The sequence below is a fragment of the Phalacrocorax carbo genome, chromosome 1 (assembly GCF_963921805.1).
Source record: "Phalacrocorax carbo chromosome 1, bPhaCar2.1, whole genome shotgun sequence".
NCBI lineage: Eukaryota > Metazoa > Chordata > Aves > Suliformes > Phalacrocoracidae > Phalacrocorax > Phalacrocorax carbo.
Window position 1 is genome coordinate 38549449 of NC_087513.1, and position 20035 is coordinate 38569483.

At 41.9% G+C, this 20035-nt stretch overlaps 2 protein-coding genes across 2 annotated transcripts; both read right to left on the reverse strand.

Annotated features, from left to right (window-relative positions):
• Nucleotides 1-1507: 1507 nt before the first annotated feature.
• Nucleotides 1508-7293, reverse strand: LLPH (LLP homolog, long-term synaptic facilitation factor). Its single transcript, XM_064448900.1, has 3 exons — nt 7186-7293; nt 6698-6881; nt 1508-3600 (listed from the first exon to the last, which is right to left on the reverse strand). Exons 2-3 carry the CDS (start codon nt 6876-6878, stop codon nt 3437-3439), a joined length of 345 nt encoding a protein of 114 aa, XP_064304970.1. The 5' UTR covers nt 6879-6881; nt 7186-7293; the 3' UTR covers nt 1508-3436.
• A 1549-nt stretch (nt 7294-8842) lies between these two features.
• TMBIM4 (transmembrane BAX inhibitor motif containing 4) lies at nt 8843-17232 on the reverse strand. Its single transcript, XM_064448887.1, has 7 exons — nt 17073-17232; nt 15324-15432; nt 13937-14042; nt 12377-12410; nt 11266-11383; nt 10741-10786; nt 8843-10172 (listed from the first exon to the last, which is right to left on the reverse strand). Exons 1-7 carry the CDS (start codon nt 17164-17166, stop codon nt 9966-9968), a joined length of 714 nt encoding a protein of 237 aa, XP_064304957.1. The 5' UTR covers nt 17167-17232; the 3' UTR covers nt 8843-9965.
• Nucleotides 17233-20035: the final 2803 nt, after the last annotated feature.

Genomic DNA, 20035 nt, shown 5'->3' on the forward strand with positions numbered 1-20035 from the left:
TTTCAAAACCACTATTCACTGCATCTGCTTGACCTCATTCTCCAGAACCTCTCCCCATCTTTGAAATGCTGCACTGCACAGTGGCCACGTTAGGAGAGGAGAAAAGGTGGCACGTGAGCGCAGCTCCGCACATGCGGCCGCGGCAAAAGGACTCTCTCATGCAGCCGTGCCCGCACCAGCTATTTGTTCCCAGTCTTGCGTTGCCTCCTACTGACAACACTTTTTGTAGAGCAAGGCTGGAAACTGATCCAGACTGCCTACACCACTTCCCCTGCCTTTCCTTGGTCCATGAAGTACAGCTACCACAGCACTTTGCAGGTAGGTGGCAGTTACAGTGGTAGGAAGTTTCGTAATAGCACAGTTACACGCTCAAGAAAAAACCCAACCACCTCTGCCAAAACCATTTTAGTTGTACAATTTTAGACTTCCATCAGTTTGTTTAATCAACTTCAAACTTTTCTCCCCAATCACAACTTCAAAAAAATGTTGAGATAAAGATCAACACATTATAGTTAGAATGCCATTCAGAGGTAGGTAGCTTAGTTCTTAAGAAGCCCCTCTGTGGGCTTTTTAAAACATGTATTTCAGCCAAAACCTACCGTGTGTCAATTCACCTGCTATTGTAAAGAAACAAGAACTATTTTTTTTATCAACTGATCAAAAAGGACGTGGCTCACTCAGCAATTTAAATTGAACATTCAGTGATAACCAAAAAGTTGGTATTAATGTTCAAAAACAGCTGCTCAAAGCAGATCTAAAGCAAATTCCAAATACAAAATTACAATATCCATATAAAGGATATGCTGAAATCCTAGAAGGTAAAATTTCCCTGCTGTATCTGTGACTCAACCTCTGAGGTTACACCCGTGCTGCACATTTAGCCAAGTTCCTGCTGTCTGTGTGCAAGCGAGCCTTCAGCCTGGATTACAGATCCCACCCAACCAGGGTCTCAAAACCCCTCCTGGACCAGAGAGAGGTCTGCCTCAGCCGAGTAAGCTGCGGTGGCGCACACAGAAGTACATCGGTACCAAGTAAGAGCTACCTTCCAGTAAAGACCGGGGTTTATTCCTTTGTTATCCTGTTTTAGCTCAAAAACCAAACAGGATGTCTTAAAATACCTGTAGTTTAAGTGAACCTGTTTGACTTTATCCTGGACACCATGAAGGAAATACCTCACGCAGCCAGTATTGTTTCAGCTGGTAGGATGCAACCGCTAAACAAGAGTCTGCTCTCATTCGAGATTCAAATCCCTAATCTGGTCACAAAAGCAGCAGACTAATAAATTTGTGCAACAAAGCTCAGGGCTAGGTCATAAAAGCAGAAATAAGAAAGACTACTCAGTTGTGCAGATCATTTTCTCTTACAGAGGAAGGAGCAGAGGCAGAACTAGAACAACTCCAGAGAGGGGAGCAGGTAAGGCAGCAACGTACAGTGGTGGCAGCATTAAGAAGAGACACAGAGTATGGCTGCACACCTGAAGAATGAAAACAAACTGACCCTGAAGCTGTACACTTAAATGGGAGTACTTTATTGGTTTGATTATCTCCCCTCAGGAAAAGCAGTCTGCTTTCCCAGCAGCAGCTGCTTGAAAGTAATCTGATTTACAAACAAGTGTGTCAAAACCAGCACTGTGCTTACTCCACAGGAAAAATCCAAACCGTTAGCACTTAAACCCAAGAAGCTCCCCTCCACAACTCCCCAAAGCACACATTAAGCAAAATACAGCCCGTATCATTAAAATAGTAAAGGAATACAAACTGACTGTTCACTCCATTTCTGGATAAACATAATTATGAACCTTAAAAATTACTTTCCTCCATATTAATAGATTTTAAACCAGTACTAATCTAAATGCTAACATATACGATACTGAAATCTAGACCCATTTATCGAAGAAAACAAAAAAAATTACTTGAGAGCAGCATCTCCTTTTAGCAGGGGTATTATCAACTTAATGGAAATGGTTTTAAAGTACAAAGTTATTAATGGTATATAATTTGGTAAACTTTGATCTATACATCTTACCAAGTCTCATTAACCATCCATGTATGTGAAAACAGAAGATGCCTTGGCATTTCCTCCAACACTTTTGTAGTTCTTTACCTGAGCAACAGAATACTTTTCCCTTAACAGTAATAATAAAAAACCCACTGTATTTTTCCAGAATAACTAGATTTTCTCTCAGGTTGAATTCTTCTTAGTGGATTTTAGCTCAGCATATGCTAGTGTCATTACCTCTAAAAGAATAAATCCCATTTCCTATGCCCAAATTATCACAATAGACATGTTTCACAATTTGTGGGCAATTACAGAACGTGAATCCCATCCTGGATGAGATGAGGTTGGACAAAGGTTATGCTCTGTATCGATGCACGGTACTTCAACAGGCAACATACCACAGGACTGGTACTGTAATTATTTCCATCCTTGAAATGAGAGACATTTTAAAAACACAAGCTTTCAAGGCAACTAAATTCTTGCATCTGTCATCACATGTTATTGCCGAGTAATATGCAACCAACTGTAGCTAATCACATATAAATGGCATCTGTTACGCAGTCATGCAATATTTTATCCTATGCCCACATTGTAAAGCATGATAGATAAGTATTGTTTTAAGAGGAATAAAAGGCTACTGAAAATACATATGGAAAAGTAAATTCTCATTTACTTTACTGAAACCTGGAAAATGTCTTAAATAAAACTATTTTATTTCCAACCTGTGCATTTGCATTCTCTCATACGAATAATAAAAGAAATCAGTTTTACTTCCAGTTCTTTAGTTCCTACAATATTTCAGTTGCAGACAGCAGTGAAATACTTCTTTGTTCCAACAGATTTCTCTCTGCGAATTAACATCAGGGTGACACGTTGTCGTTTTACTTAGAGAACTTTCATGAAGCCTTGGTGTTGATTTCAGCGTATAATCTCTTCTAAGTTACACGTTAAAAGCCCTTTTTCATTAATTACCAGATGGTAAAAGTGACGCAAATCGGTGCAACAAAGGTAATTTTACAGAAGAATTTGAAGGATATGGTGAGTTTACAGAATCCTTTGGTTCAATTTACTAAAAGACAAGTTACATTGACAAAGACCACATTACAAAAACCATTTACAGTTTCATTATTTTTAGGATTTCCTTTAGCACTTTCAGTGTTCACAACATAAAAGATGAAGACCGTTCTCCGCTCAAGAAAACAAATAACCACAGACACTTAGTCTATTCAGAGGCACTCAGCTTGCATTTTTTACTTTTTTTTTAGGTTGGCAGACGCCAAGTTCATATTGCTTTCATCATTTGCTGCCGTAACAGTCTCTTCAAAAATTCATGCAAGGCAATAAATTATACCTGGTGGCCAAGCACAAAAATATCATGTACTTATCTGGGATATTTATTTTGCAAGTAAAATATTCATGATGTTACAAAACTCGGATTTTACCAGGCTAGGCCTTTGGCCAATTTTGATTTTTTTTTCCCTTTAACACGCTGTGCCTTCAGCTTCTTTCTCTGCCTGGAATGCATCCATATTGGGTACTGTCCATGCTGGTCTAGAAGAGTTTTTTTGTTTCGTTTATTATCTATGTCCATTTTGCAGTCATCTGAAAAAGAAAGGTATTTATAGTGAGCAAAATATATTAATCAGCTTCATAAAAGCTATTTTGTTACTAGTTTCCCAAAAATGCTAAAAATATCCCTAGACACACAGTATTTGTACTTAGAGAGCTGAAGGCTTTATAAGCCAAAAACGCTTTCCAAACCAACACAACTGCAACCCAGGAACTTCAACAGCTGATAGTAAATATGCAGAACTTTCCCTGAAGGCCCACGTCTGGGCAAAGCACCTTATTCTTTAGTCTGCCATCTGTTCCAATACTGTGTGTGAAAACATTGTGTGTGGTCTCCATCAAAAGCTGTGACCATACAGGAAGCCATACGCCTACTGAAACATATGCACAATTAAATACTTTTTATGATGCAATGTTTAAGATCTGTTCTAAAAAATTAAATTAATTTGAGTGGAAGATGAAGACAGGTAAAGAGAAGACAAAAGAAGAGCTGAAATACAAGGACAGTACAAAGCATAAGCCAGCAATGCTACATCTGCCTCAAAGAGCATGAGATCAAGTCTAGCATATTTAGAGAAAGAAATACAGAATTAATCTCTAGGATCAGGAAGACTGCCCGTAACACAGTCACCCCCAAGAATGGCGTCCCCAGCTACCTAACAGCACATGAATGTCACATCTCAGTGAGACAACAAGGCTACAAGAGGAGCACCTTCTTAAATACAGATTTGAATTGTGCTCTACTACTTAATTTCAACCTTGTTTCCAAGCCATCCATGTGCAACTCTAAAAACTTTATCACGAGTTGTTAGAGAGAGGAAACAAGACTTTTTATGTTGTGCCTGTCTGATGTTGGGAGACAAAGGTCATGAGGAAAAGGCCAACATGCTGCTTCAATAGTTGGAAGTGTGCTGATAGTCGGCTCTGCACCAGGGAGCTCCTCAGGGAGCCCTAAACCTGGGATACGAATACTTGCCATCAGCACAGCATCAGCACAGGGGCCTACTGCCTGCTGGCACAACCAAAGGCTGATCAAGCACGGGATGGGCAGCAAAGAAAGTCCCAGCTGCAGAAACTTCCCAAGACATCAGAGAAACACAACGTGAGGCCTTCTGAACAGCATTGTTTTCCAAATGTCACAGGAGAGATGGCCTCCAATAACCCAACACAAAAGACCCCAACACCTCAAGAAAATCGACTCTACATAAGCTTCCTCTCTAATTTCTGTCCTATTATATGGTTGAGATTAATCTGTAACAAAAATTCTGACTGCAAAAAAGCACATCCACCATAAACGTCAGCTGCAACATTAATAAAATGAAGAAATACAGCTGGACAAAAAATACCAGTTGTTCACATAGCACAACATTTTCATAATACTTTGCCATCTCAAGGATGCTGTAGGAATCAGTAACAGGAAGAAACCTACCGAACAGAACTGGTCCAAAGACACAAAGAAAACCTATTGAAAGGGTTAGAGTCAAAGAGGACCAAGGAAAAAACCAAACCAAACAAATCTATAAAAGTAGGTTATCGAAGCAGACTCAACGCATATGATTATCTTGAAAAACACATGCATGCCCACAAAGTTTTTTAAAAACAGCTACAAACTCATTTTTGGCCAAAGGCTAGCCAGACCTTCTATTTTTTTTTTTCCTAACAACAGAAACTGAAAAAGCAAAAAATTATTTCGCAGCATGCTGTGAAAAATACCTTAAAGTAACACAGGAAAATGCCCCTAATATACATGTATATATTTTCTTAGTCTGGAAAATTATTCACCTATGTACGGAAAGTGCATATTCTGGATGAAGCTTTCATCTGCTTCAGTCCTTGTAACATCTGGTAATGTGAACTCCCTTGTGTCCACAACAGTTAGTGCTGAGAAGTCCTCTCAAAGAAGACACCACTACTTTCACAAAACCCGTAGTTGTTTTTGTGATATATATATATTCTTAGGTATTTCTGAGGCTGCTATTTCTCTACAAAGGCCAAGTGAAATCTGTCACTTGTAGAAATGTTGCCAGCAGACCTGGAAGGGGGTGCAGGAATGACAGATAGCCAGGCATTTGCTTCAGAAACTAGGTTTAAAACAACCATGTTTCCTCCAGCTTAATCATCAGTATCAGAAGGCTGACAGGGTTCCAAAGCATTTTGGAAATTCAATTCTAACAATCCGATAAGGAACAACTTTTTCATCTGGTTTACAGGACAAATCAGAACCACAGATAAAGTTACAGATTATACTCCAAGCTACCCTTAATTGGGCAAGTATTTTTATAGAGCATTCTATTTCCATTTTCAATATAGTTTACAGGCTCTGCTATTCAACCCCACAACACTTCCTTGTCTTTCCTAATTTCTGAAGCACTGACAAAGCCAGCTGCGTGACTGACAGTGATTACTAGCATTATTCCATAACCCACTGTAGTGCCTCACGAGACTTCTGCATGCCACATAAAAAGCTCACATCAGCAATACTGTAACGGCTTAAGCTGCATAACTTGGAGAAGCAAAATGAACTATGAGTTAGTTTGAACCACAGCTTTGGAAAGAGAAGGTGTCTTTCTGACTCCTGTCCAGTATGCAGCTATTTAAAACCTTTGTCTCCGCTTCCTGGGTTACTTCCTTTACAGATTACATCCTACCCAAGGAATAAGGAGGAAGGTGGCATTATCTTTAGGCACTTAATACCATCCACTTCTGCATCATGTGCAATGCAGTGTTAATTAGCCTAGTCAAACAAGGCCCCTACTACACCTACCTTGAACCAGTACATTTAAAAAAAGGGAAAAAAAAAATCACTCTATTCTTGACAAAGTCTCTACAAAATTACTTGAGATTTCGGTCCAACTTTCCTACGCTTACTGTCCTCCTAAAAGTAATAACGGTAAGTCAGATCACGGTAGAAGTCGCAGGCACAACAATATACCGCAAGGCCTCCCTGCGCTCGGGTGGCTGCGACAGAATAACTGGGACAGCGAAAAACTCGCTGGCAGCGTGGCCGGGGCGGGGACCCGGGTGCCCCGGCATTGGGAAGGCGGCCTCGGGCAGCCCCGGGTAGCGCGGCGGCTCCGCGGCCTCCGACGGGGCCCTCCCGCTAACGCCGCCCGGCGGGAGCCCGACTCACCCCCCGGCCGGAGGGCTCTCTCGGGGGACAGCACGGTCGCCACCTCCTTGACCTCCTCCATGACGACATCCGCGTTGGTTCCCAGGATTTTCTTCAGCCTCTCCAGCTCCTTGGGCGCGTTCTTCTTCCTCTTCTCCGCCCGCATCTTCCGCCGCCACTTGCTCCTCAGGCTCTTCGCCATGTTCTGCGGGGAGGGAAGAGAAGACAAGCGGGACGCAGTGAGGGCGACGCGCGCGCGGGGCACGGATGCCGTTACGGCCGGGCCGCGCGCGGGGCACGGATGCCGTTACGGCCGGGCCGCGCGCGGGGCACGGATGCCGTTACGGCCGGGCCGCGCGCGGGGCACGGATGCCGTTACGGCCGGGCCGCGCGCGGGGCACGGATGCCGTTACGGCCGGGCCGCGCGCGGGGCACGGATGCCGTTACGGCCGAGCCGCGCGCGGACAGCGGAGGGGGTAGGGTGCGGGCCGCCCTTCACCCCCACTTACCCCGGCCGTGCACGAGGTCCACCACCCTCCCTCAAGCTAGGCCGCTCTCCCTGCCCGCGCATGCGCCGGCCGGCGCAGAATGACGCGCCGGGCCCCGCCCCACCGCAGGTTCTACCGTAATTTTCCGAGCGAACGCGCCGCCGCCCGGGCCGCCACTGGCGGGAGAAATTATAGAATCATTATAGAATCGTAGAATGGTTTGGGTTGAAAGGAACCTTAAGAGGTCATCTAGTCCAATACCCTTGCGGTGAGCAGGGACATCTTCAACTAGATCGGGTTGTTCAGAGCCTTGTCCAACCTGACCTTGAATGTCTCTAGGGAGGGGGCATCTACCACTGCTCTGGGCAACCTGTGTCACTGTTTCACCACCCTTGTTGTAAAAAAATTTTTTCCGTATATCCAGTCTAAATCTACCTTGCTTAGGCCTTTTAACACATACAGTGCAATTTTCTTTAAAATGCCTCTTAGACAACTCCTCTCTCTAGTGAGAAACAGAAAATTTCAGAGCACTGCAGTAGAGTCAGCTCCTGCAAATCTGTAAATAGTCTGAGCCTAGAGAAGCCCGAAGGAGAGGCATAACTGTAGTCTTCAAATACTTCATAAAAGGCTGTTGCAGTTCTCCAGCCATGGAGAAAGGATCACTTAAGAGGTAGTGTGGCTTAAACTGCAGTTAAGGAAGATTCAGGGTGAAAAGGTGAGAGCTTTTTTGAAGTGTTATCAGGGTAAAGCTGTGGACTAGTTAGCCTGGGGTTTAGGCAGAGGCTGGGAGATCAGAGGTTGCAGGAAACAGGCATGTGCACCTTTGCACTTTTGCACATGCACCTCCTGTGTGCAAGATGTTGGTCTGATGTGAGCGACTGAGAAGCAATAACGGGCTTATTCAGAAAGGCAGGAGACAAAGCAGCAAATCATGATTCAGTGACGCTACTCATGAGCACAAACTGCCAGGGCTGCCTTTAGTTTAAACCTTTACCCCTTGTCATGTCACAACAGGCGTTGCTGAAGAGGTTGCCCTCATCCTTCCTGTTGTCCCCCTTTAAGTACTGAAAGGCCGCAATAAGGTTTCCCCGCAGCCTTCTCTTCTCCAGGCTGAACAACTCCAACTCTCTCAGCCTGTCCTCACAGGAGAGGTGTTTCAGCCCTCAGATCATTTTTGTAGCCTCCTCTGGACCCACTCCAACATTTCCATCTCCTTCCTGTGCCGAGGGCTCCAGAGCTGGATGCAGCACTGCAGGGGGGTGTCTCACCAGAGCAGAGCAGAGGGGCAGAATCACCTCCCTGGACCTGCTGGCCACGCTGCTTTTGATGCAGCCCAGGGTACGCTCAGCCTTCTGGGCTGTGAGCACACATTGCTGGCTCATATCCAGCTTTTTCTCCACCAGTACCCCCAAGTTCTTCTCTGCAGGGCTGCTCTCAATCCCTTTATCCCCCAGGCAGTATTGGTACTGGGGGTTGCCCCAACCCAGGTGCAGGACCTTGCACTTGGCCTTGTTGAACCACATGAGGTTCTCACAGGCCCACCTCTCCAGCTTGTCCAGGAAGGCATGGCCCAACTTGCCCCGCAGGCCAGTGGCGAGCAGTGGGTACAAAATAATGCCCAGCCACCTCTGCCCGCAAAGGGTGGTGGGGAGGGATGGAAGAATAAACACATACTTCATCGCAAGGAAAAAAGTGAAGTTTTACTTTTAAGTACTGCCGCACATTTCTTAATGAAACCCTAAGACAGGAGACAGAAATCATCACGCTTTCCCAAAACAATTCACAGTTGTACTTCGATAGCCTCCAGCAAGCTCCAGCGTGGAAAGCATACCCTGTCCCTGCTTGTGGTAGGGCACAGGAGGTTTCCCAAGCACTGCATTGCCTTTTTGCTAACCTCTTGCTGACAGGACAGGCGAGCCATAACAATCCTTCCACCTCAACACTGAACACAAAGGAAGAAAGCCTTTCAAAATTGTTTTTACCCTGCCTGCCATTGCAGGATTTCAACAGCTTGGAAAGCAGCCACTGCTGCAGGGCCTCTCCCCTGTCAGCAGGCGCTCGCCTGTCCAGCAAGGGCTTACGGTACTCGTTCCCAGCACCCCAAAGTTCTCCAGTCTCAGCTGCAAGAACAGACTAAAGCTTTTACAATTTTTATTGGCAATTAACCTTAATATACACAAGTTGATAAAATGCCAGAATCCATCTAAAAATTATTTTTCAGAACACTGAAAGACAGGCAATAAATAATACTTAAATGAAGAACGCTCCCTTATACTGTTTTAACACTCTCCCAGCTCACATAATAATCTGACAGCTTTTAACAAAAACAGAGTATCTCTGTTAGAGACAGCATTCCATTTTACCAAACAAAACCGAGAAAATTATTTTAGCTTAGTAAAACATTGCACAACGATAAACTCAGACTACCCTTACAAGGTACACACATTTACAAACCCAAAGGAATCATTTCCAGCAGCTACAGAACAGCAGAGAAGGGCTTTCTCTGGAGCAATCAGAAATTGGCAATCATTTTAATCATTAATTACGCCAAGTGCAAATTAAGTGACTAAAACAAGTGACTGAAATAATGTCAGCATGTCAACTACATAAAATATATATTCTAGAGAAGAACTTTAGCTACATAAAAAGCCTTTTTCCTAAGGAGGGATTAATATCCATGGAATGAAAAAGTAATAAAGATTCAGTCTCTAGAAGACAGAACTACACTGTCTGTTGATCACCCAAATGCTATTTAGGTACTTAACTTCATGTACGCTATAGTCAAACCACACTGCATTTGACTATTTTTTATTAAATGCTTCCAGTAAACGCAGCAGGTGTACGAACAGATTGATGATGTCCAAGTAGAGATTGATTGCAGCCAGTATGTACTCTTCAGGGGATAATTTGTGCATCAGCAAATAGGTGTCATAAATAATAAATCCACAGAACAGAAGAGCTCCAGCAGCAGCAAACACCAACTCTATTGTTTCACTGTAGAAAAAAAGCTGGAGGCAAATGAAACATGAAAGGAAAAAATTGTAAATTTAATTTTCTTTTTAATATTAAAAACCCCACGTAATGATATGCCACACTTAAGGATACACACTGTCTTTTTACCGTTACGTACACACAAACCAAATATTACAATGACATTCCAATGTTGTTCTTTAGTCCCCAGTCACACAACCTCTTTAACTGAGTAAAAGCGCCTCCACTTAAGGAAGCTCTGGTCTCCAGAATATTAACAACAGCAGAAAATTTAGAAGAACAAAATATAATTAAAAACCACACCTCCTTCCCATTCTCTCAATCAAGTAGTGGATCTCAACTGACAAATATTGTCAGTCAACGCAAATACCACTTTTACATTAGCAAGAACAGGACCCAGCACAAGTTTGAAAGGGAAATGAATGGTTAAAAGATCACCAGCATAATCTAAATCAGTAATAGATCTGGTTAGGAATTTTCTTCCGTTAAGTTATATTGGACCGTCCAAAAACTGTTTGTTATACTAGAAGTTAGTTAGATTTATATTAAATAATACTTTTTAACCTTGAGCACAAGGTATCTTACCCTCAAGAAACCCGAGAAGATTAAAATCCACAAACAAGTGAAGAGCCTGAAAAAAGATAAACTGTGAGCAGTAATATCTTTTCTTCTAAATTTTACTTAAAATCTCTTCCCTTCCTATAAAACCTCCTCACAATATACTTGGTAACTAAGTGTCCCTATTTCTTATATGCCAGCTGTTCATTGGTATCAGCAGTAAAACTCAGTTTTATAAAGCTGTCAAAGGTTATGTCCTAAATTTACTTTTAAAAAAAATATTTGAAGCAGCTCCCTTTTGTCTCAGTGAAAAATCCAGGTAAACTAGTTTTCTAGTGTAATACTATGGTTTTAAAAACCATAATCACAGGAAACAATTTCTTATCAAGAAAGCAGAACTGCATAAAATTAATAATTTAAGATAAATAACACCCTCACCATCCCCTTGAATTAGTTTCTATTGACCTGTATTTATTATTGTATCTGCAAAGCCTGCATTAAACACGGGAAAAACTAGCTTAAAAAAAAGAAATCATCAATATGACAACATACCCTGCTCCAAATTTGCTGAAGTCTCTCTTTGACTGCAAGGTATATGCAGTCAGTCCAAGAAATACAGCAGTAGTAAGAATAAAGGCTTGCAAGACGACAGACACATCATAGAAACTCACTATAAACAGAAAAAGTAAACTGTCATTTAAAGAACACCACGTTATGGATTTGCTAAGTTATCTTTTGAGGAAACAGAAGTTTAAACTTTCAGACAGGGAGAAAAAAATCTTAACTGTGAACAAAAAAAAGTAAATTATGGGTGAACTTGTCTGCGCTTCAAAATCATGACCATAAGACTCACAGACCCTTGCACTAGCTAAGTTTGACATTTATAGTATGGCTGTAGCTTTTTAAATGGAGAGATCTTCCCTACTCCCAATAAAAAAACCTAAAAAACCCAGAAAATAAGTATTTTAAGCCTAGATATGTGAGGTCTTAAAGAAGAAGCTGTCTGAATTTTTCACAATACTAAAATAAGAAAAAGAAAAATCACAACACAGTCAGTCCTCTGTAAAAGCTCATAAAAGTTTTGATTAGGGTGTAGGAGGGGAAAGATAAGAGAAACGAGTGGAACCTTTTCTTTCTCTCCTTAAGGTTTCCTCTCCCCAACAGTTCTTTTTTTGCAGGAGATCATAAGCCACACTGATGAGGTTTCATCTTACGCTGGAAGCTATAGTGCAAGGTGATTCTGTTACTTCTCTGCACACTGCCCCATCTCAACCCTGACAAACAAGTACAGAGCTCTCCAAACTCAAAGTAATTTCCTTGGAGGAAACAGAGGGGGAAGGTAAGGTTACTTCACTTGCAGATCAGCTCTGCTGAGAGCTGTCTAATAGAAAAGAGCGTTGATAGCTGTGCCGAAAGAACAGATGGCACAACTCATTTCTCACTTCAGATTTATACGGTTTCAGTTCTGGATCAGAATCCAGTTTTCTCCCTTGATTCCCTGGTTTTTTTGCTAAACTGATATTACTGCCATTAAAATTTTCACACAGGAGATTTATTATTACTTTAGTCACATCTGGGAATCTCAGATGGCAATTAGTACAACATATTGGATTCCTTTTCCAATTTCTTTAAGGAATTGGACAATAGGATGGCTACCATTTACCTGTAATAGCAACTGTCAGTGCTTCCAGTAGGGTCTACAAAAAGTAAAAAAAAAAAAAAAAACAACAATTACGACAACAAAAAAAGCCACAAAACACTTACACAGAGACTTCACATGCAACGAGCCCCATTCTGCTACATAACCCCAGCGCACTACATCAACTCTCTTGTTAAATCTTTGTATATGAAGACATGTTTCATTTTCAACAAGAGAATGGCACTTGTACTGTCTTACTGTGCTGGAAGTTGTTGTTACATAAAAATAATACAATATAAACGGAAAATGAATGAGACATAGCCCCTATAGAAAAATGCCATTTAGGTTTTCTACTCAAAGTAAGCAGCATTTTTATTACCCCTCTTACAAACTATTCAAGGGGCTATAAAATTTCTCAGAGCTGCTATTAGAAATTAACTATTTTCAACTTTTTGCATACTTTTCAGTATTTGAAATACTTTCACCCTACACTTTTAATATCTCATCAGAGAGCTAAGCATCTGCATTAATTTCCTTTTCCCACTTGTCCTTGTTTTGAAACAGCTAACTAAAAATGAAACGTATTATTGTCTGGGGTGAAGGCTAGTATGGGCCCTCAGCTTTTCTAAAAGGTAATTTCAAATTAAGTTTCATTACAGTAGATGAGAAAACTATCTACAGCATGAGCTAAGAGGTCAGAAATAACAGAACATTTAACACATATTTTAAAACAAATTATCACTCTCAGATTTGAATCCTTCTATTCCTACACAGTGTAATACTTCATCTGTCATACCACAAACTCCTACACCGCATTGGCCAAACTGTTACATCACCCCTCGTTACAGTTGCACTTGTTGAAAGTTTTTAAACATTTTACTCTCCTGCAAGAGTTCCAAAGTCAGGAAGCATATAGCTGCGTTATAATTTAAACAGTCTATTTACTTATACAGCAAAGCTGTCTTCCCTTTGTGTCACAAATACAATTTAGGCAACTCCTAATGCACCAAATTCCAATGGTGCTAGCGTGACTTTTTTTCAGAAGACTGATTCGCTACATAATCCAAAATATCCAAGAGCAACAGTCAGCCCATATCTACAAATTTGCAATGTCAGGCAAGAGACTGCAATTTGAGGACAGGTCTGACTGACCTGCCTGTGTTGGAAACATGCTCAGAATTTAGCATCAAAAAGAAAACAATTAATGAAATAAACACATATGGCTGGTTGCATCTGGGCCTCTGTTAGAGCTTGTCCATTAAACAAATAAGGTAACAGAAATGCCTCCTACTTTCCTACTGAGCAATTTCATAGGAAAATCACTGACATCAATAGAACAATGAGAGCAGCTAGACAGACACATAAAATCTTGTTCAACCTAATTTCAAGTTCTAACACTCTTCCTAAAAAGATGCTGGAAGAAACCTGGAATAGACACTATCTAGGAACCACCTGTGGATAGAACCTCCAAAAAATAACTCAGAGCTTCAGAAGTGTAAGGCCACCACTAGTTTGCTTCAAGGAGTTCATCAGAATGAGAGATATTCTAGGGACTATTAAAATCGAATGTGCACAAATACTTACAAATCCAAAAAGCAGATATAAATTAACAGGGTGCTGGTGTCTGTAGAGGGTCAGTGCCACGATTATAGCCAAAGATCCAAACCCAGATATCAAAAGCAAGGCAGGCCTGTAAATTTTAATACAAAAAAGTCATCAATATTAAAATAAAATAACTGGAACACTAAAAAAGAGTTTACATGAAGCCAAGTTTTTAAGTGATCACCTAGATGAAGATACTGCTCTGTATATCCAAAGTAAATGCAAAGCAAGTTTTATTGCAAAACTGCTCTAAAACATACCACCACAGATAATCAGTTAAAAATAGTACAGTCACAAGACAATTTTTTCCATACTGAAGCTGAAGATTGCCCAGGAATCCATCACCGGGAGATGAACCCATATGAAGAGGAAAATCTATCTGTACAAAACTAACAAGTATTAAATATGTAATATTTTGCCTATTAAGAACTCCACATTCAGGGAGCTGTTTTTTATAAGCACCTGAATTCGACAAACATGGGCACTAACTGCACCAAAGAAAATCAGTGCTGACCAGTAAGTATCGCTATAATGAAATCACTTGAACAGCCCTCCAAGCAAAAACTGGACCAAAATCAAACACAAAATCACAACAGTTCTAACTGAGCAGGACGATTTTAAATTGTCAGATTTAAGTACAAAACTGTAGTTTTACAACCTCTGTTGTATACACTATAGCTCATACAGAAACCTTCAGATAGTGTTTGATGCTCCTTTTTGATTTGGGCTTTGAAGTGAAAGTAAAAGCAAAGTTTGCAAGTGTACTTGGGGGAAACCATAAACAACTCAGTGCTCTCCTCCCTTCCTCAGTTGTTCTTCTTCCCCCGCCCGTTCACCACAGTTTGTTTTTTGAGACTTGTTTTTTTTCTCATTAAAATCTGAGAGGCAAAAAGAAGCAAGTCCACAGGAATTTCAGCAGACTAGTTTTCAGGAAAAAAAAAAAAAATGATGGGGGAGGGAGGGAGAGGAATGAGACATGATTCAGCTTTTTGGAACAGGTACCTATAAACAACAGCATTTCACAGAGATTCTAAAAGCACATACTCAGACCATAAACCAAGAAAAGTCAATAACTGAGATGTTCTGCAACTGATGTACACATTTTCAGAGTGTAAATATTAAAATAAGCACTATTAATAAAGTATTGATTAAAATAAACTTCAATGATAGTAATAAAAATAGACTTTAATAATAAACCAAGGAGAAAAATGTCAGGAGGGTTATTTCCTAATCAGGTTACAAAATTTCTATTGCAGAATCAAAACACAGGGTGCAAAAATTTTTAGGAATATTGAAGTGTTCCAGATTAACAAACTACATAAACTATATTAACACATGATAAACAGCCCCATTTCATTTTAGTATTTACCTTTCATGAACAAATGCCTGCACTCCGGTAGAGTACAGAAAAATGGCAGATGTGACTGTGGTCAAAAGAACTTGGATAGAAAGAATGCTGTAGACTTTCCGTAGAAAAGCTGAAGTAAGGAAAATAAAAATGAAACCACTTTTGAGTCACACTTACAAAGTTCAACAGTACATCACATAAAAGTTTTCTATTCGATAAGGAACTATCAGAAAGTCTTTATTCAGTGAAAAAGCACAAAGTGGAAAGAAGCCATTTGTCCTTAAAAATCTGACACAGTATTCCAGCAAAATGACATTTACTCCTGGACATATTTAAGCAACTGCAATTATGACAGAAGACTTACAAAAAACATTTGCAAGGAATTTACTTCAGACTATTTTAAAAACTACATACACCTAACCTCACTAAGAAATTATTAACTGCACGCTTTCTCCATCACATTACTGGTATCTAATGGACCCAAATGCAGAAAGCTAAACTTGGAAGTTCGTGGGAGACAGAAACAGACATAAACCTTTAAAGAGGAAAAAACTTTTGCAGTACTATCCATTTGATTGACCTTCTGCCATGTTAGATATAATTTATCAGCATTTGCAACTTACAGTGTACTGAACAGATATCTACAGATAGAAACTGCTAGAAAAAAGTTTTTAAAATTCAGAATTAAGCTAACAGGCTTCATAATTCTAGAATTATGAAGAATGGAGTGTGGTTCAGGCCATACAGATACATCATACAGATACACTCTGTCCTCAATAGATGACCAAGTCCATTAGGCAAAATGCTCTGAAAGGAAGAATAAGCTTACAGTGAAAATCAATTCAATCTTTAATAGCACAGCCTAAACAAGTTTAAGAGCATGTACTACAAGAAGCTCACAGCAGGTGAAGTTCCCGTGAGGGGCTGAGACCTACTTTGTTGTAATAAACTGAACAAACCTAGAAATAGCCTGCTAGCTAGCATAGCCTTCTCCCTATATTATTAAATGCATCATCAATTTTGCTAATGGCAATAAGTCTTTCATATTTCCTATGGCGTCCTTTATTTTTCAAACAAGACAAAACTGTATTTTTATATGAAGAGGTCTCCTGCTTATCAGAAATATCTAATAAAAAGTCCACAGCATACACCTGTGTGTACTCCAGGATGTATCCAATAACGCTGTAACTATTTCAGCAAGGATTACTGATCAGACTATTTCTACAAGAGTATTCGATGCATTTGAGACCTGCACATTAGCAACAAAGAAATATTCCATGGCCACTAATACGACCTTATAGCACGCAAACGCTTCAGCCAAGAGACAGTATTTTAACACCTGACAGAAGAAATTAAAACTCCTCAGTCTCCTGGTTCAACCACTGCTAATTATGGGCACCGATTTTAGCTTTTATACATCTTACGTCTCTTGTTTGGGCTTCAAAACGTATCATTCTGGGGAAAATACAGTCTGAATCTATATGAGTTTAATCCCTGAATAAAAAGATTTGCCCCCATACACTGAAATAACCAAATCCAGGCCTTCCCCGGCCACTGATCTCTCACCCTCAACGCTTAACGCCCCGGCTCGCCGCTCACAGCCTTTACCCAACAGGTTCAGATATTGCGCAGACCCTGAATGCAGCCAAACGCCACAGGCGATGGGGCTAACGGAGAGGAGCCCGCCGGGAGCGCTGGGGCACGGCACCCCCCGACCGCCCAGCACGGGGCCGGGGGGGCGGCCTCACTCATCCCCGCCCCAGCCCCTACCCATGCGGATGTGGACGCTGGCCGACGCCACGTTGGTGCCGTAGTTGAAATCATCTTCGATAGAGCTCCGCGGGTACAGCTGCTCCGCCGCCATCGCCGCCGCCGCCTCCCCCCTCAGCAAGGGCAGCAACCGCCCCGCTTCCGGGAGAGGCAGTCGCACCCCGCGCCGCCGAGCAGGGCCCGACGTCGAGCGGCCGAGCTCGTCGATGGAAACTTCCCGCCTTCCCGGGGGGCGCTGTAGGGGGGGCCGCGCCCCGTCGGGGCGCCAGGGCGGAGCGGGGGGTCACCGAGAGAAGGGACACCCGCGACCTGCGGCTGTCACACGCGGGGTTTGCACGACTAGGGTGGGATGGGGCTTCCTATGAAGCCGGTATACTGACATGCACACACCCAGGCCCGCCCTGCGCGTGATTCGGGTGGCCTGAGGAAGCGTCGTGTTTGTCTTTACCTTAAACGCCATTGTCTCTGTCTGTTTTAGGTCTGAGAGGTCTGGGAGGACGTTCCAGTGACTGAAAAAAAATCAGCCTTTTTGCTGGTTGTTACCTTTGATTCATCTCTAGCTGCTGTGCAGAAAGAGTTCTGCAGCAAGCGGGGCTGTCCGCGGCTGCGAACACATCGCTGCGTTCAGCAGTAGCTGATAAAAGAGGCTTTGGGCCTTGGTGCTCCTTATCAGCGAGCAGATGAGTTTCATTGCTATAAACCTTTAATGCAGAGTAGAATTTTATTCAGGCTTTTCCCTGGTTTTGTGTTCTCTCCTTCAAAGTAAGCTCCATTTAATTCAGTAGAATGCAAAGTGCTCAACAGTTCTTGGGTGTCACATAGCACTTTGTACAGTCAGACTTTGTACTTGTGGAATTGCCCTGCAAAAGTTACTTGAGATGGTAGCTCACATTTAGAAATACACAAAAGCTAAGATTTTTGGGATGTGGGATGTGGGATGGGGAGCACAATATGTGTGAATATTATCTAAATATTATCTAAAGCATGCCAAGAAACTGAAGTGATAGACACTTTAGAAATGTATGTAATAGATCAGACTAAAATAAAGTGCTTTTAAAAGTTGGAAATAGTGGCCTCTACTGTATTCAGATTCTCAAGGGAGAAGTAAATAAATTGTATGATTCTGTGATGAAATAATGTTGAACAAAGTTCTTCTACCGAGTTGACTTAAGATATTACATTTTGGTGGCAAATACAAAAATTATGAATATTGCTTTATATTCTGGGAAGCATTTATGGTTTCCCTAATGTCATTTTGCATTTTCAGTTGCTGCAGAGCAGGATCTTTCAGCTTTAATCCTGAATTTGGAGGCATGCATTATTTGCATTGCTGAATAGTTTTGATCTAGTTACGTTGCCTGCTTTCTTGCCCGTGCCTCTGCAGAGGAAAAGCACCAGTATTGTTCCAGAAGAAGCATTTGGAGTTCTGGAAAAGCATCTGGTGTTGCCTTCTCCTAATACATACAGTGCAATTTTCTTTAAAATGCCTCTTAGACAACTCCTCTCTCTAGTGAGAAACAGAAAATTTCAGAGCACTGCAGTAGAGTCGGCTCCTGCAAATCTGTAAATAGTCTGAGCCTAGAGAAGCCCGAAGGAGAGGCATAACTGTAGTCTTCAAATACTTCATAAAAGGCTGTTGCAGTTCTCCAGCCATGGAGAAAGGATCACTTAAGAGGTAGTGTGGCTTAAACTGCAGTTAAGGAAGATTCAGGGTGAAAAGGTGAGAGCTTTTTTGAAGCGTTATCAGGGTAAAGCTGTGGACTAGTTAGCCTGGGGTTTAGGCAGAGGCTGGGAGATCGGAGGTTGCAGGAAACAGGCATGTGCACCTTTGCACTTCTGCACATGCACCTCCTGTGTGCAAGATGTTGGTCTGATGTGAGCGACTGAGAAGTAATAACGGGCTTATTCAGAAAGGCAGGAGACAAAGCAGCAAATCATGACTCAGTGACGCTACTCATGAGCACAAACTGCCAGTGTTGCCGCAGATGGGAATGGAAGAATTACTTACATCTACAATACTGATAAAGCCTGCAATTTTCATGCCAAAAGAGAGCATCGTTCTTGTCTTAGGATCTTTTCCTGTTACTTGCAGGCGCACACAGAATGCACTGTGCAGTGAGCAGTGCTTTGGGGTGACTGTACTGAACCGAGGTTTAATAACACCAAGCCTGGCTGAGTGCTTTCAATGTCTTTGCAATTTTCCATTCCTCACTTGGGAAAGTATACCTTATAAAATGCTAAATATGCCTTATAAAAAGCAAAGTATGTTTTACATTGCCTTTCTTTTCTGTATTTGATGTTTCCATAAACATACCTCCATCACACTATTTTTATTTGAAACCGCTGCAGTCCCACAGTGACTTGCTTAGGACTGGCGAGACGCTTCCACTCTGCGTGCGTGCGTGCAGGAGTGAAAGAGCTTTCTGTTCTCCAGGTTCTGGTTTGGACTCCGGTATGGGGAGAGGAAGCTCGATCTCACCAGAGCCCTGGTTAAGGACCACGGACTCCTCTGTGCCTTTTGTCTGCGTTACACATAATAGGTGGCTTTGCTGGAAAAAGTCCATCTGGCGCTCGTAGGTACTTGGGAAAGGTACTTGGAGCGTTGTCAGCATTCTGCTTATTTCCAGAGGTTTGTTTTTAAATAATTGTGCCAGAGCCCCTTTGTTTGCTGCAGTTTTGAGCAGTGTTCCCAAAGTGACCCCTCTCAGCATCGCTTTGATATGCATCTGTGTATCTTCACATCATCACGGCTGTTGTTCAGGCAGGACTAAGCCGTCTCCTCTTCCCAGATTACAAAGCCCGTGACCTCTGCATGGCTCCATACAAATGCATGAGACATGACTGCTGTAATATTGCTGGAGTGCAGGGTGTGTGGTTCCAGGAGTCCGTAGTCACACATGGGGCCCCGTGGCTGCCTGCCAGCCTTTCAACAAGGAGGTAACATCCAGGCAATTTGAGTTCAG